We start from the raw sequence: 17177 nt of genomic DNA, 5'->3' as shown, positions 1-17177 counted from the left end.
CCTGATAGCTGAAGAAAGAGTTCCTTACACTGTTATTCTGCTGTAAACGCATTGCTACTTGGAACTATTGGAAATATAATTGGGTACATCACACAATAGGGGTTTCCAGCAGAGTCAAGCCAATTTGCTTAGAATGTGCAACTAATTTCAAGCTGCTTTGGTTTCACCATCTCTGCAAATAAATAATGTCACACTTAAAAGCACCTTTGATCAAGGATTTCCAAGTGGCATTAAATCCATTTGACAAACTTGGAGTGGTGTGGGTGGGGAAACGATGGGATGGGAGAGAGAGAGAGGGATAACTAAAACGAGTTATACCGCAAAACAGTAATACAGGCGCAGAAGAAAACCAAGAAAATCAACTTTACAGGTCACTTCTAACTATTACATGATGTTGCCCCAGTAATGAAATCCCAGCTTCTTACTTTTCAACTACTCACACAGTCCATGACTCGTTGAATTTATGGTTACATTTTAAGTCTAATTAAAGTTAGAAGGAAAAATACTACCTCGAATTAAAATTTAACTAGGTAATTTATCTGCATTAATCTTTCTATACAGAGCTATTTTTTATTAATCCTACAAAGCCCATTTACAAAAGCAGCTCTACACAAGTATAATACTAGCTCCACAGCTCAAAGAATGCCTCAACACAACACTGGGTCACATACTTCTCTGACTGCAATAAAAACCAACTGCTGGAGTGATACTTTTAAACCAGCAAGGCATGAACTAAAGGCATTTTAATTTATAAGACAAACCCATGGGTGTGGTAATGGAAAGGAGTATAACACTCCTGCACCTCAAAATTTCAGGAAACCTACATTTTGGTTGTGTCATTATGCAACGTATCATTAAATAACAAGTCCGGTTGCTGTGCTGCAAACCCTTTTTCTATGCCACTTTAAGGTTAGCTATACCCATGGTAATGTATCATTTTTCTATATGTTAAAAAAGTCAGAGTGCACACTAATGGCTAACTTCACTCACCATCAAAATTCCCAAGCAAATTTTTAAATAACTGATGATATCAATATGAGAGATATGCTTACAAGACAACATTGGATACCGAAAGGTCTGTGCATGTATCATCCATTAGGAACACAGCATTACATTCAGCAACTAAAGATTATGGATCAATATGCAGACTCTGAGAATTAGCAAGGGGCAGGCCGCCTCTCCTACCCTTTACCCCCTCCTCCCAGTGCGCGCACACTCTTCTAAAATGTCCTCTTGAGAGCCAAGAGAAAAATGAAATCGCTGTGCTTCCAACAGCTGTCTCGACTCTACAGAAAAATAGCCATGCTGCCCCAGATAACATTTTTCATTCTATAAAATATTAACAGCCTACTTCCACAAAAACTCAAGATATATGGCCCACCATGAAAATAAGAGATGGTTAGTTATTAAGAAGGCATACTTGACAAGAGTTAAAAGGAATTTAAAATTGTAAGCAACATTCTTGATAACCTCCCAGCCGAGTAATAAACATCTCCTACTATGCACATCTAATTGTTTATTGGTAGATCTAATGACCATTCTCCATTTACAGCATAGTAACCTTGCTAAAACCAACTGATTAGCAAAGAAGCACAATTCCACTTGTGGATCAAGATTTCAAAGTTCTCTCTGCTTGCTGCAAGGAGGACTCTCCCCCTTTTCCAACAGGATGGAAATTGTGCAACAGAAGTCGGGACGCACCTTTGGAGTGTTTCCCTGACGGCCTCTTGGGTAACGACTCCTCAACGGAATGTGCTGATGTATGTAGTGCATTTTCCAAACTGTTACTGACACTGTTTATTGGGGTCTCGGATCTTGGAGTGACCTGGAAAAAACCATAATAAATAAAGCTGTAGTAACTCTAGAACAGTCTATTTTCCTCTACTGAATGAAGAGTACTTCAAAATCAGTTAAGCAACATCAAGAACATTACTACTCTCTTCTTAAGCAGTTACACACATTTCATTATATTTTTACAAGTCGTATGGGGAAGTTGTTGTTAGCAGCCATTTGCAAATCTGGATTGCCTACTGCAATCCACATGGTACGAAACACGTATTGCGCACATGCTTTATTAGGCTTCCAAGATAGTTAACTTTACACCTGCTTACAAGATGGTTGGCCCCTGCCTACAACAATTAACTTCAACAGGAAACCTAGAATTTATTTCTTACTCTTGTGAGTGGCAGCCATTTTTAACATTGTGTCATGCATTTACAAAAGATGCAGACTGAAGGTACGACTTTAAAATATTACTACGATAAATTACAAGCAACTTGTTTCATTTCCCAAAGATACTGCATGACAGAACAACTCACTTGGCTTTGAAGCCTGGGACCTTGCCATCAAGATCATATTTTGTTGAAAAATTACTCAGTGTGAAAAAAGGAAACTTGAACAGCTGACTGCATCAAACCAGACTTTAAAGCCTAATATGTATCTTTTAGGCTGCACTAAGCATAAGGAACATATTTTTGCTGTTACTCAAGAGCTGCAGAAGCGAATATAAATCACAAGAAACAGAACAATTAAACTACTAGAGTTACTGTCCATACCAGCATTCACATCCGTGTAGAGAAACACCTGTTTTAGCAGTCTGATGTTTAGAGTTTGCCACAAACAGCAAGTCAAGTAGCGTGTCAAATTTTGTAAGTAATAAAAAGCAGATACAAAGGACAGTCACATTAGTAGCACTAAACACAAGGACGTAACTACTTAAAGGAAAATGTGCATCTTAAACAGGTAACATCATCAAAAGCGCTCAAACTAAGGCATTCCTCGATTATTCAAAGACCACATTTGAACTAGCAAAAAATCCCAGTGTGTATGACTACAATCCCAATTTCAGTTATGATTTATGAAAGAACAGAATATGGGACAAGAAAACAACATACCAAAAGAACCTAGTTGGTATTCATTGTAACAACAGTTCAATTTTCTATAAGGAACAAGGCTCATTCATACGGCCGTCATTCCAGGCAAAGACATTTTTCTAGAAACACCTTGTGTACCCTACTGATAGTCTGGTAGCGCATGACCAACTGGATTATATATTTTGCTTTTAGTATAATGTGTCTCCACTTTGGTAGAGTATTATCCTTTTGTGGCTTTGATTTTTAAACTTTGACCTTCACAAGTGGGCACACACATTTTCACATTAGTCTGCTTTTATTATTCAAAAGTTTACTCGGATGCCTCTTGCCAATTACACGGTTGCCTTGATATCATCTTCATCAACAACTTGCAGATTAATAAGGCTCGCAATGATATGCATAACTCTCTTACAAATACCAAAAGGACTCTACAGAAGCTTGAACAAACAGATAGTCCTGCACTGTTCCCCGAAGCACTTTGGCATTCATACCAAAGCATGAGTTTTGGTACAGTGATGCTCAACTTTTTGGCTCCACAGGCCAAATGAGTGGTGCAAGGCTGGCCACAGGCTAGATTAGACACAGCATGCCAGGATAAGGCCCCACTCTATCGCTGCATGCCCAGAGTCCCACAATACACCCAGTTGGCCCTCAGCATCCACCCCTGTGACCCAGGATCAGGGCCGTGTCCTTGTGCCTCCTCCATCCTGCCCCTCTGGCTAGGATCGAGGGACTGGTGCTCCTGCCACTGCCCCACATCTCAGGATCAAGGGACTGGACCCTGCATGCCAAGATCAGGCTCCAGGCCCTGTGCCACCCTCATGGACAGGGCCAAGCTCTCTGGCCCACGAGGCTCCCCACAAACCCAAAAAACTGACAGCAAGGGAGCAGTGCCACTGCTCCCTTTCCTGCTGCCAAAAAGTTTTGGCCTGAAAGGCTTCCAAAAAGTCCAAATGACATGATACCAGGGGCTGGGTTTGGCCCAAACACCCCTGCTCTATACTGAATATTGAAGAGAAATTTCATCACAGTGCCACTGGTGTTAGGAAGTTTAATCTCAAAAACAGAGCAAAGCAAAGGTATTCTCTAGATGAGTGGATCAGAAGATGCAGATCATAAAAAGGAAGCCCAACAGTCATTTTCAAACACAATTTCAAGTGCTTATAAACACATGTCTACACTGCGGATTTCAGAAATTCTCTTAACTCACAGCCTTTGTCTGGGAAATACATTTCCTCTACTTATACTCACTTCTTCCAGACAGTAATCGTCTTCACTCACAGCTTTCAATTTTGTACACTCAAGAACTAACAGTCACTTCCTCCCAGGAAGGCCAAATTATTTTTGTTCTTTTTGGTAAAAATGAATTTAACCCACGTCTTAATCAGCTAAACTCATTTGCTATGCGATTCACTCTCAAGTCAGAAGTACTGGAACTGACATGGAACAAAATATGATACAGAACTAATGCAAAGTTCAGACCTGTTCCAAACAAAGTATTTTAGCTAGCAAGCAAATGGGAGTATGAGCACAAAATTAAGGACTTAAAATCTTGGTCCTGACTTTAAATGACATTTTTTACTGCGATTTCCTTTTTCTTGGAAAATTTCAAGAATGTGCAACATCAAAGGATATGGAAGCCTTTTTAAAAAAAGGGTTTCTAACCAGGCAAATTTTTGCACCCATAGGCTCTTAAAAAAAAAAAAAATAAGAATCACATAGTTCATACGTGTATGGACTGTCAAGCCTACAGACCTAGAAAAAGCCTGATGAAAGAAAAAAGCATCCACGTTTATATATAACTTGCTTTCTTTTTATGCTTTTAAGGCTATACTGTTTTTGGAAAAACAGGTTTGATATTATATACAAGTGCTGTGAGTGCAGCCAAAAGTAACATTTTTAAATAATATTTTGGAGCTACCACAGTCTAGAAGGTAGTCATGTGTCTCTCCAGAACATCTGTACTTAATCTTTTCCTTGACTGCCTGGATGTTGCTTGAAATTGTTTGGTTTGTAATCATAAATTTCACTAGTGCTATTTAATCCCACACTGCTAAATAGTAGCTTAGACAGACTTCAACAGACAGTTGAAAATAAGGAGAGTCAGGAAAGAAGGCAGGTACTGAAGGAAAATTGGCGGGGGGCGGGGGGGGCAGGGAGAGGAGGGATGTGGTATATTTTCTACAACAATCAGTGGACTAAACTCATACTATACAGGTTGGCCAAACGAGGCAGGTTCAGCGTATCTGAAGACCATAGTGAACCACAGAGTAAATGCCTTGAAGTGTGGAGAGATTTTGGCTTGTTTTTAAACTCTACCTTTGAGAAACAGGTGAGCATGTGGGCTTTGCTTTAAAAATCCTTAGCGGATACATGCGGATAAACAAGAATACTGTTAAGCCAGGAGGACATTTTCTGTAAAGGTTAAATGGACTGCTGTCTTTCAAGTATAGAAATAGAAACCCATGCCCTCCTAGAATTCTCCAGAATTGAAAGCAGGCAAGTTGACTTTTGGATCTTTAAAGCTATTGATTATGATCATTTTGTTATGGCATTTCTGTCATGTCTGAGACTCCCAAAGAGAGAATCAGGATCCCTTGTTCAAGAATTGATCTCAGCAATTTGCTTCTTCAGTTTTTAAAACTACTCTTATGATGGACAAATTGACATTCCAAGAGATTTCACGCAGAGATCAATCCAGACTATATTTGGTCACAAACCAAGGACAAACATTTTTCAGAAGCTAAGCCAAATTCACTACTGTTTTCATACTAGACAGCACAGCATCTAGTTGAGTTTATTCTTAATGGCACAAGGGCAGTTTTCCAACAAAGCTACTTTCTGCTTTGCCATCAGCACCACCATCTCATGGGGAATCATCAAGTACAGCAGAAATCTTCCAGTGCCACAAGCCCAAAAACGGGGTTCCTCACCACCCTCCAAGTTTTGCTGCTGGTATAATAGGACAAACACAGAATGGCTAACACAGGATGCCCCCATGCCTCTGTAATCCTTAGCTGAATTTTTGGTTGTATGCAACTAAAGCAGGCATAAAAATGCGATGAGCTCTCAGCCTTGGTACCTGGCCCTGCAGAAGTAGCAGTGCAGACAAGGGAGTGCAGAGGTGACGTAGAAAGTTGAAGTAGCAGCCACTTCTAAAGAGGAAGATGATTCAGTTTGGGCATTCTCATAAGCATATGAGGATTTACAGACAATACATATATCTTGCCTGTTCCACAGTCTTGGGGCTTGAGACCCCCATCCCCTATTAGCAGCCCCACCAAAAGTGGTCACGCTTTTCGACTGCTAGCAAGTGTGGCAGTTGGGTAGGAATGAGGTAGAATTCTTTAGGTGGGCATGTCCGAAGCCAATTCAGACTTCACATTTTTAATCCTTCTAATTTTAATCCCCATCTGAAGATCAGTTTCAATCTCCAAATATTGTAATGGGGTATCCCTGCAGAGAACACATGGCAACACTCTAATCTTCAAGTAAGACAACATGGATAATGATGGCAAAGGCTGCCTATCCAAAAGGAAAGGCGATAACCTCCTAGCCAGATGGAGATGGCATGGGCAGACTAAGTTACTACTGTATTACAATAGTTGAGCAGCAGCTAATCAGCTAGTGTCACTCCAAGCTGCAAATCCTAGTAAACAATGGCAGACTCACACCCTTAACCAAAGGGTTACACTATCTCCTCTCGCTGTTTCCTGAAATCCATCATCTCAGTCTTCAGTGAACAAAACTCTCATTCATGCCCCAATCTCAACTAGCCACTGACCAAAGTGCTGAACTGCACCATCTGAGTTGAAAGAGAAACAAAAAGGGACATACAGATGAGTGTCATCCTAGCAAACACACAACATCCACCTTTGCCTGTATTAATTACCCCAACATCATTAGATGTTCACATAGCAAAAAGGGGGACAGAACAGCACCCTAAAGTATCCTGTATTTGTGAACTCTTTAGGAAAAGAGTGCAGACAAGTCAGCACCACCTTGTAATTAACTGTATTGAAAGCAGCTTATAAATAGGGTGACCAGTTTGGCCAGGACACTCCCAGATTCTGCAGGTCGGTCTGGCCAGAGTCTGGCAGGGAGGCAGAGTAGCATCATGAGCCAGACAAGTGGCTGGACAGGCATCACTGGTGCTGTGCGGAAGCAAAAGTGTGCCACGTGTGGGTGGGGGGGGGCACCTGCTTCATCTACCTGCCTTGCTCTGGCACAGCAGCAGTGATGCCTGCCTGGCCTCCATGCCGCTCTGCCTCCCTGCTGGAATCTGGTCCAGGACTTTTGAGCAACTGGCCCAGACTCACCTATGGAAACTGGAGTATCTCGGGGAAACCTGGACATATGGCCACCCTACTTATAAAGGCCAATATAAGCACAGTGATCCAATCTTCACCCATCACCAGAAGATCAATGTTGAATGATCAAGTTAATGCAGTCTCTGTACCAAGGCCAGACCTATACTCAGAACAGTAAGGGTGAAGGGGATCAAAGGCATCTGGGTGGTGATAATTGTCTCACCACTGCCTTTCTCTTTCTCTTCTAGACAAAAATTGTCATGTGATATTGGTTGGTACGTAGTTAGATGGTCAGCATCAAAACAGTGACTTCTTTAAGAGTAGTTGTACCAACTTCCTTTAAAGCCACAGGCAAGCTCTTACTCCCACCTCCCTCCCACAAGTTTCCTTCCTTGCAAGTTCAGGCTTGCCCCAAGCCATGTGTTGAATCAATCTTCAAAACCATAATTCCTCAACAAAAGGTAGGGCAAACAGCAACCAAGATGGCTTCTGATTTATCAGACCTTCTACAACCTAAGGATCAGGTGTCTGATAGTCTGGGAATAATATGGTGGATAAAAAAGATATTCTTTGTTTCCCAGACAACCACTGCATAAAACATTAAATAAATTCAGCTAATCATGTCCAATTCAAGACTTCTGCCACTGATTATGAAACAAGAGGGCTTGATTTGTCACAGATCATCTGTAAGTCAAAGTGACCTGTGAAAAAGTCAGAGGATGAGGTTCTTCTTAGACAGCAACAGTAAAGGACAAAGTACGGAAGCATTCATCCAAAACTTCATGGGAGAAGTCCATCTGTGGAATGATTTTCTCTCTCGCAGCCTTCTAGTACCAAAAGATACAAAACCATCACAATTCTTACACTCTGAAGGGAGGAAACAGCCTCAACAACAAAATACAAATAGTAGTGGCATTAATAAATGGACTAAACATATTAATCAAGGCAGTATAGATATATTTGGTATCTGCTTTGACAAGTAGTTACCTGGTACAATTTTCTAAGCCCTTAGCAGCTACTAGCCCTGGCTGAAAGTTTTTGCTGAAATCTGTTTTTCTGGCACACCTCAAGAGATCTAGAGAAGCAACTTTCAATCACAGTCTAGCCAGGAGGGTTATTTCTTAAGGAATGGATCTCTATGTTATAGATCTCCTCCCCTGCACTCTTGCTTTAATTGTGCCTTTTGTCAAAATTACGAGAAGACTATCACTTTGGACAAAAGCTAAATTAAGTAAATAGCAATGTTACTGTTCTCATTATACAGTATTCTATTTAGGGGTTATTATATACTGAACAAACACAAATGGGAAAAAAAAATCCTTGAGGTGGTGATGGATCTGCCCCTTTTGAGTGCTCATAAAAAAAGGAGAGATTTCTTCATGATCCATCTCTTAAAAAAAAAATTTCTGAAACTTAATGTGCTACAACACATCAATGCAGAAATATATATACAATGAAAAATACATTTAAAGTACAGACTTTGTTGTTCAGCGTTACAATAGATACATTTTTAAATGCAACAGAATTCAGAGTTTATGTTCATTTTCTCACCCCACGTTTCTTATACATTACAGTACACAAAAGATAAGGTGAGAATGGAAAGACTGACAGCTCCTGCAGTAGGCATGCAAAAGGCTAAGAACCAGTAGGCTAAAGTGTTTGGACCCATGCAAGCATGTCTGAGTTAAATATGGGAAGTGGTTAAATCTATGAAGCTAGCTTTCATAACTGCTAGCTCTATTCTCCAGCGAGGATGCATAGCAGTTGATGTACTACACTAAGTCCTTTCATGAGAATTGCAGGATTTGTAAAAGGAAACTTAACTTGGTAAGCATTTTAGTAAAACAGTAATTATGTGTTCCTTTTCAGAATAACTAACCAGAACACAGAAGATAGATGATTTAATAGGAAAAAAAAACATCTGCTGACGTAGACTGAAATCAAGCCAATACTAATGAATTAGCATAGTTTGCTATCTAATCTGTAACATGACTGCTTATGTAATCTTCCTGTAAACTTGGAAGGCATACGGTCTGCTTCAGGTTTTTCAGAAATAACTTCTTCTTAAGAACTTCATATTTCACATCAAAATTGAATATTCAATTTCTCTGCTACAGAAGTTAAGATCATAAATTTGGACAGAAAAATTACCAAGTGAAGACTGGATAAGAGAGAAGAACATTGTTCTAAGTGGCATTACCTCCATGCCCAAGAGCTGTGTGCAGGAATACTTGATCCTTCTACTGATGGTCACAAATTGCCAGAGAGGAACCAGAGAAGGGAACACTAAGGAGTGGGGGAAAAACATCAGAGCAATAGTTCTCAATCTTTTTAGAATCAGGACACCTCTCCATAACTTTTTAAATGTGGCAAATACCCACAGTCGAGAACCACTGTTAATGCTGCCTTGCTTTACCCTCAGTGATTCTCAACTGGGTGACATGCTGCCAAGCAAAACTGTCCTATGCATCTCACGCACAGTCACACTGGGAAAGTCAGAGGAACAAGATTGAATTCCTCACTCATTAGGGTGCTCCGCTAAGCCTAAAGCAGGCAGGAACCCTTCCCAATCTGACCCTGCATGCTGTTTCCCAGAAACGGAGGCACACAGGGCAGGTGGAACCGTCTTACATGCCTCTGTTTCTGTGTAGAACAGGATGGAGGATGGGGGGCAGCCTCGAAGGCTGGAGCTCAACCAGGCTCTCCTGCCTGCTTTATGTGAAGCAGAACACCCTAACATATAAGTACCTCTGTGTCACAGCCCTCTGCATTGGGTGATTTTACCTGGCTGCGGCAGTGCTGTCTGTCACAGCATCTCTGAGGGAGTCTCACAGCACCACACTTGAGGACTACTGCATTAGAGAACGATGGTCCAATAACTTTTTACTCCAAGAATCCTATTTCCTCAAAGATTTCTTCTAAAGGCTTAGCCTTAAACAAAACTAATTTTCTCAACTTCCTTTCTCAAGCTGCCCTGACAGTAATACTGAATAACTTTGTTCACCTTTTATTAAAGCTTTGGAGAACATTTAAATAGTAATCCTGTCTAATCTTTGATAAATATGAGGAATCATCAAATGGCAAACCTTATCTGGATGACTAGGTATTAGGAGTACTATTTTAATATATTCAGTGGGGGCCAATATTTCTGGCAGGTGGGCCAATACTCAGGTCAAGTGGGGGCCAATATTTTTGGCAGGTGGGCAACAATTAGCTCTGCACCCTCCCTGAATGCTACTCCAATCCTCTTTCCCCACCTGATCAGCTACTCTACCTTCTGCCTTATCTGCTTCTGTACTGCCTTTCCCCTTCCCAGTCTGCCACATGGCACACATAAAGGTGGCATTTGCCACTTGTGATGCAAGTTGGCCACCCCTGTTATGAAGGACAAATGTTTTACAGACTCTCCACAAATATATATTAAAAAAAAAAGGTAGTTCAGTTGAGGCTTATAAGCTAACAATGCACATACAACTCAACTAACTGCTCACAAAGGCCACCTAGGCACAATAATGCCCTGCACATTCATGTGGGAGATACAAGTTTATTTCTAAGTCTCTTGGTTTCCAGATTTGATAACTATACAAATGAACATATTACAGTGAGTTAAAAGGGGGAGAGACTTGCCAAGCTTTTCCTGCTTCAAGGAAATTGTGCTTGTTCTTGCCTTCTGATAAATGAAACTTGCCCCACAATAGTTAACCCCTCGACGAAACAAAAGAGCTAAGGTACAGTGGTTTAGCTACCACTTAATACAGGCACATAACAGCTGATGTACAGGAGGTCCTTGCCCCGTTATTTGTTCATTTATCCACACCTTTTATGTTAACCCAAAAGACAAAAAAAATTACCCTGATCAAACCTAACAGCTGCAGAGGAACAGCAGAATGGATCCACATCTTAGAAGCAGTTTATCCTTATCATACCCACAGGTAGCTTCACAAGTATGATACTGTGCTTTTAAATTCTGAATGTGTTAGTGCCCCGTCTACATTACGGCTATTGTAAAAACAAAGCTAATATGAAGGTGCCAGCATCATACTTAGGAAGTGAAGATGCAAGAGAAAAGAGGCAACGTTTATATGTGTTGAAGTACAAACAAAGCCATAAACAGACTTGTAATTTGCATTGTCACCAGTAGAATTCATAGCCACACATCTCTGAGCAACAGCTCAAGCTAAGAGGGACTGGAGACAGAAGTGTGTTTTGAGGAAGTCACTACAACCAAACAAGATATCATCTACTTTTTTTAAACAGAGACTGTAAATATTAAATAACGCTGTTAGATAATAACAATATTTACATACAAAGGAGAAAAGCTGGAATGGGGAAAGTTTGCCAATGTTTAAACATGAAATTTTCTAGTGCTCACTGCTCACTTCACTGCTTGTTTGTCTAAGTCTAGATCTTCCACTAAAAAACTAAGATGTTATGTATGCACGGCAATCAAAACATTGGAGTAAATAATCAACTTTTTAATAGTTACTGAAAAAAAAACCTAATGGAGTTTGGATTTTTGCTGCTCCACAAATTTAAATGTAAAAACTAAGGCATAATGCATATATGCAAACTTGGCTTTGTACCAGACCAATACCCTTGCCTTTGCCATCTCAGAATAGTCCCTATATGTTACCTATGGGCAAAGTAATTCTTGATTCATCCTCCACTCTTCATTCCTTTTCCTAAAAGGAAACTTCCCAAACAGAAAAGGTAAGTAAGACAGAGTATTTTGAGTTTCAAAATGGAGCTCATTTTAACCACCAAGTTGTCACCTAAAAATAAAGAACCTTACAACGGAAATGCTAACAACCCGTGCCTATGCCATTAGGAACAGCATTTCTATACTTAGCATCTCTTTTGTTCACACAAGAAAGAGTCTCAGAATGATAAAAAACCCACCAAATTATACACTGCAGCACACTAAGAAAACAGAAGGGGATGTACAGCCACATACGGCATCTTTAATGGAAAAGTTGTCGCCATACATTTGCAGTAATTTGTGGAGGTCACTATCATGACCAGAGTCCAACTGCAATAGAAAGATAGTCCCTGACCCCACTTAAGAATCACAACATCTTAATTTATGCAATTCAAATAAAAAAAAATAGAATCTGTTCAAACAGAATCCTAGAGAAGTGGGGCTGGAAGGGACCTCCAGAGTTCACATCTAGTCCAACCCCCTGCCTGAGGCAGGACCATCCCTATCCAAACCATAATCTAAACTACGTAAGGTAACAACCCTGACAACGCAGACCTCACACCCTAACCTGTCACAGGACAAGCAGGGGGACCACAGCAGCCAACATCCTGCTTCCATTAAATGTTGTCAATATATGCTGAAGAGATCCTGGGCAGACAGCCAGGCCCCCCTCTACAGAGGAAGGCAAAACCTCCTATGCCAATTTGACCACGGGGTAAAATTCCTTCCTGATCCAAGTAAGGCAATCAGTTTGACCCCCGAGTAGAGGGGCAAAACCTTCTAGCCACAAACCTGTGACTTTGGTCCCAGCAGGAGTATTGGCACACCCCAGTCAAAGTTCCCAACCTTGACTGAAGGCAACACCCAATGCCCCTGGAAAGATTTAAAAACATCCTGACACATGTAGCAGAAAAGGGGGGAGAGGGCACAGTGTCAACCAAAGACTAGAGACATGGGAATTCCCCACAGCAAAACATAGGCAATGCTACACCTAGATCAGGTATAGGCAACCCCCAATGCATGCCAAGTAGTGGCATGTGGAGACATTTTCCTCAGCACCTCAGGTGGAGTGCAAGGAAACTGCTTTAAAAAAAACAAACAAACAAACAAACAAAAAAAACCAACAAATTTTTTTAAAGTTGCTGCTCCAGGCTCTCCGGAGCAGCCACAAGTCCCAGCGCAGCAGCAGGCACTGGAGCTGGAGTCAGGAAAACACACGTAGGAATGCCTTCCACGTTCTGCTGACTGCCCTGCATCCCCGGGCTGTGCCTGGCCTGGCCCCTGGAGAGGAGCTGACACTGGGTGAGGCTGGGGCCCGGTACCCAGGCAGGGACTGCGGAGGGCAGCTACGCTGGAGGGTCCTGGCTGACTCGGCCCCGACTACTGCCCACATCAGCTATTCCTGGGGCCCGGTGGGCTCCTGTGGCCAGGCCCTTGCACCAGGGCCAGCTCTGCCTTGCTTGTGCTGTGCCTGGCACACAAGGAAGTTGAACCTGGAGCCCCCTGAGCCCGGAGTCCTGCCCTGGGCAGGTGGTGTCCCCTTGTGAGCAAGGTGCCTGGGACCCATCCACGCGGAGCTGAGCAGGCTGGGCTCCCTCATCTGTCCACCGCAGTTGGAGGAGCCCCGGGGCAGCCCCTGTTTCCTGCCCAGCCCTTGCTGCCACCTTCCCAAGGGCCTGCCTGGGATGGCTTGCCTGAAGCATCTCTCTACACGTCTGCTTCTCCCCATACTGCCCAGATCCTGCCCTGAGCGTGCAGTCCCAGCGCTCACCCTGCTTGGGTGGGACAGGATGTCCATCTGCCCGAGCCCCAGCCGGACCCTCTCTGCTCCAGGACTGTTGCAGAGGCCTGAGCACCCCAGCCCTGGCAGCTGCTGCTGGGGTGTCACTACCTCCCCCTGCCAGACACTGCCATGGACCAGCCAGCAGGCTCAAGCCACAGCCGGTAGCAGTGGGAGATGTGGGCAGCAAGGGACACACACGGTTTCTCCTTTCGCTTTTTTTCCCTTTCTTCTCTCCTCTCTTTCTCTTCCTTTTTTCCCCTTTGTCTCCTACTTTCTTTTGTTTCTTTCTTCCTTCTCTTTTTTCTCACTACTCTCTTTTTCTCTACCTTTTTGTCTCCTCTTTTTTCTGTTTTCTTTATTTCTTTAACTTTCTCTCTTCTCTCCTTTTTCTCTTTTTTCTTTCCCTTTCCTTTTTCTTTTTTTCCTCTTTCTCATCACAACATACTTAAAAAAAATACACCAGAACAAAAAGTTAGTATATGAAGTTTTTCATATTGTCACCAGGCTTAGAACTTTTAGAAAACCTGGTATTTACTGTTTTAAAAAAAAGTAACATTTATGATTATTAACTATATTAATATGCAATGTGTCTTGACATGTATCCTCCACCTCAGTTTTTGTTTTTCTGGCATGCCGGCACTCTGGCACCTTACAAGGTAGACACTGCGTTTTTTTTAGCACTCGGGCCAAAAACGCTGCCTACCCCCGACCTAGAATATCCCCAACCAGTGCCTGTCCAGCCTCTTCTTCAACACCTCCAGTGATGGACAGTTCACAACTTGCCTAGGCAGTTTATTGAGAATAAGGACTCTGTTCATTACCTCTGAAGTTATGCACTGGAACCCTGGATAATTATTGCCATTTTTGTCTCATTTTCCAGGGATATGCAACACTTTTTCTGCACCATTTCAGTTAGACCTAGTTTAGAGACTGGTTCAGCTAAACCAATGTAAATTCCTATGGGGACACTCCGATTATATATGAGGAGCATCTTATTTCAATATTGCTTAAGTAGGGGGAAAGGGGAGGGGTGGGGAAATCAGTGAAACACTCACAAACACTTGACTTAACGCCCAGTGATGTATGGACTAAAAGCCACCACAATTTATGTAGAAAGTCAAGTCTAAGGCAGAAAAAAAAGAGACAGTATCATTTATTATATTAATATGATTTTTTTTTGGCTCTTTCTATGCACTCACTATGGAATGTTCAGTCCAGTTTCCTAGTAAGCTTGGTAGTAAATGACTAAATTAATTTCTCATGTTAACATTAATGTTGAACACCTCTGAGGTGATGCGGTCACCATCTTTGGAGGTGTTCAAGATGAGGCTGGGCAAGTACCTTGTTGAGCTTGTCTGAGCCCAATAACTTCCTGCCCATGGCAGGGCACTGGACTGAATGATCTGGCAGGTCCCTTCTGGTCCTTCAATTCTATGATACCATGGGTAACATTGATTAAAATGAATGCTATCAGCGAGGCTACTTTACTGCTTGCAAATCCCATTCTATACACAAACTGATTTGTTTAAAACAAACAAAACACTGGTTAATGCTTAGCCCGTTTTGTGGGGACCTCTTCGAGGGAACCCCAAGAGATTTAGGATTACCATCCAGTAAAGTAGGGTAGCCCAACCAGGCGATCTCAATCTTTCAAAATGGAAATTCAATAACTACATATAATCTATGGTGACAGCGTGACTCTCTGTCCCTCCAACTGAGTAGATTGTACAGAAGTTCATGTACACCACACCGTAAGTAAGCAACTCACCAATTCTACCCTGCTGATAGTAATGTGTAAAACATCTAACACAAGAAATCAGTCAGGTCTGGTCAAGAGGCCAACAAATGCATTGAAACCATAAGTTTCCCTCTGCTTGCAAAACTGGCACAAAACTAAAAAGTTATTAGATATAAAAGTCACATTAGGACAACTACTACTCTTGTAGGACATGAGTTTTCTGGACCCAGCTTGCAACGTAAGATCAGAAGCAGTCTTACTTCCAAATTTTTCTACTGTGCTATTCCAGAAGTCCAAGTAAAATTGTGCCTTATGCTATATAAACTTGGAAGATATGTTGGGTACAGAATTGAGGGTGAACTGGCCCAGAGTCTTTGTCACCATTCATAAGACAGCAATTTGAAAGGGTTACACAAATCCAGTATTGCATCACCAAGTGACTATGCAATTACAAGGAAATAAGAGGACAAATATACTATTTGGGGCCCTGATTCAGCAACTAACTCCACAGGGACCTCTGCACCTGCGGAGAGCTACAATAATATCAGGGAGAATCCTCCAACATGAATCAGCTGGAAGAACACTACCTAATTCCCCCAAATGTTACTCAAGTAAGCAGCCTTATTTTACTGTTTGTTGGAAAGCCGTTAGTGCATGGTGTTTCTTGGTCTTCATTCAAAAAATCTCACTGCAGAAGTTACTGAGGTAGTTCAGTAACTTTGCCCCTAGTTGGACCTCTGTTGAGTGTCAGCAAAAACATTGCTCCCACCACTCAAAAATCAACACAGGTGAAGCCAACGTTAACAACACACTTTCATCTTTAGCAAAAGGCATATTCTATATCTGTGGATATTTCCAGCAAAACCTGTGCAACACCAAGAAACATGGAACTAAATAACTTAGTCTTATGCTTACTTGTTATGCTGAATACAAGTTTTACTCAATGCAACTAGGTGACTGGACTCAATTCAGCAACCCACAAAACAAAATTATCTAGCAGCCTGAACATGCAGTCTCTTTCAAAATGCAAACGGTTCCCACAGTCCTCTGCATGTGAAGAGCTTACTATTTGGTGCCTACTGCCCATTCAGCCTTTACCCTCTTTGTACACTTTCATTGCTTATACACTGTGACTATGCTCTTCTCCTCAGCTGTATAAACAGACTGCTGCAATAGGAAACAATATTAAAAATGATTACACAGAAGTCATTTGATATAGTGTGACAGTAATGGTGGTGAATTTGTGCTGGTAGAGACTTTTCATTATAACCACATTTTCAAAGGTTTATACCTCAAACCAAAATTACTCCTTTGTTCGTGGCTCAAAAACAGGGCTTAGGATTTGGGTTGTGTTTGTTTTCTGAAGCTTAATAAAGCTCTAACCACTTCTGAGTTTTCTGAGCATGAAAAAATTATTAATACATAAAACTCTGCGCATATGCATGTGTGTGTGTGCATGTTTGTGAGCGTCAGAGAGAGAGAGACAGACAGACAGACGGACAGACGGACAGACGGACAGACTAGTAGTCTTGGATGAATCAAATGTGTTTTCATTTTAAAATACTAAATCTGCCGTTCTCCTCCCACAATTTAAGTATTCACAGAGTGCATTTAACTAGACAGACTCTAGAAGGCAGATCATCCGCTGTTTCTCTCCAATTTAAAACTATAATAATGAATGCAAAAAAAATGGTTTGATTTCACATGCATAAAAGAAAGGAAATGTGGAGCTGGGTTTTCAGTTTGGCCTAACAACAACGCAATCACAGAAACA

General features: G+C 41.6%; 1 protein-coding gene across 2 annotated transcripts in view; it reads right to left on the bottom strand.

The window, feature by feature from the left end:
• The window catches only part of ZCCHC14 (zinc finger CCHC-type containing 14), a 76009-nt gene that overhangs the window by 49697 nt on the left and 9135 nt on the right, over positions 1–17177 (bottom strand). For both annotated transcript variants that reach the window (XM_019505423.1, XM_019505425.1), the window contains exon 2: positions 1702–1825. In XM_019505423.1, coding sequence (XP_019360968.1) covers positions 1702–1825 — 124 coding nt within the window. The remainder of the gene's footprint in view (positions 1–1701; positions 1826–17177) is intronic.

The sequence above is a fragment of the Gavialis gangeticus genome, unplaced genomic scaffold (assembly GCF_001723915.1).
Source record: "Gavialis gangeticus isolate Ggan-Ray unplaced genomic scaffold, GavGan_comp1, whole genome shotgun sequence".
Lineage (NCBI taxonomy): Eukaryota > Metazoa > Chordata > Crocodylia > Gavialidae > Gavialis > Gavialis gangeticus.
Note: the sequence above shows the minus strand (reverse complement) of the source record. Positions and strands in the feature narration are given on the sequence as shown.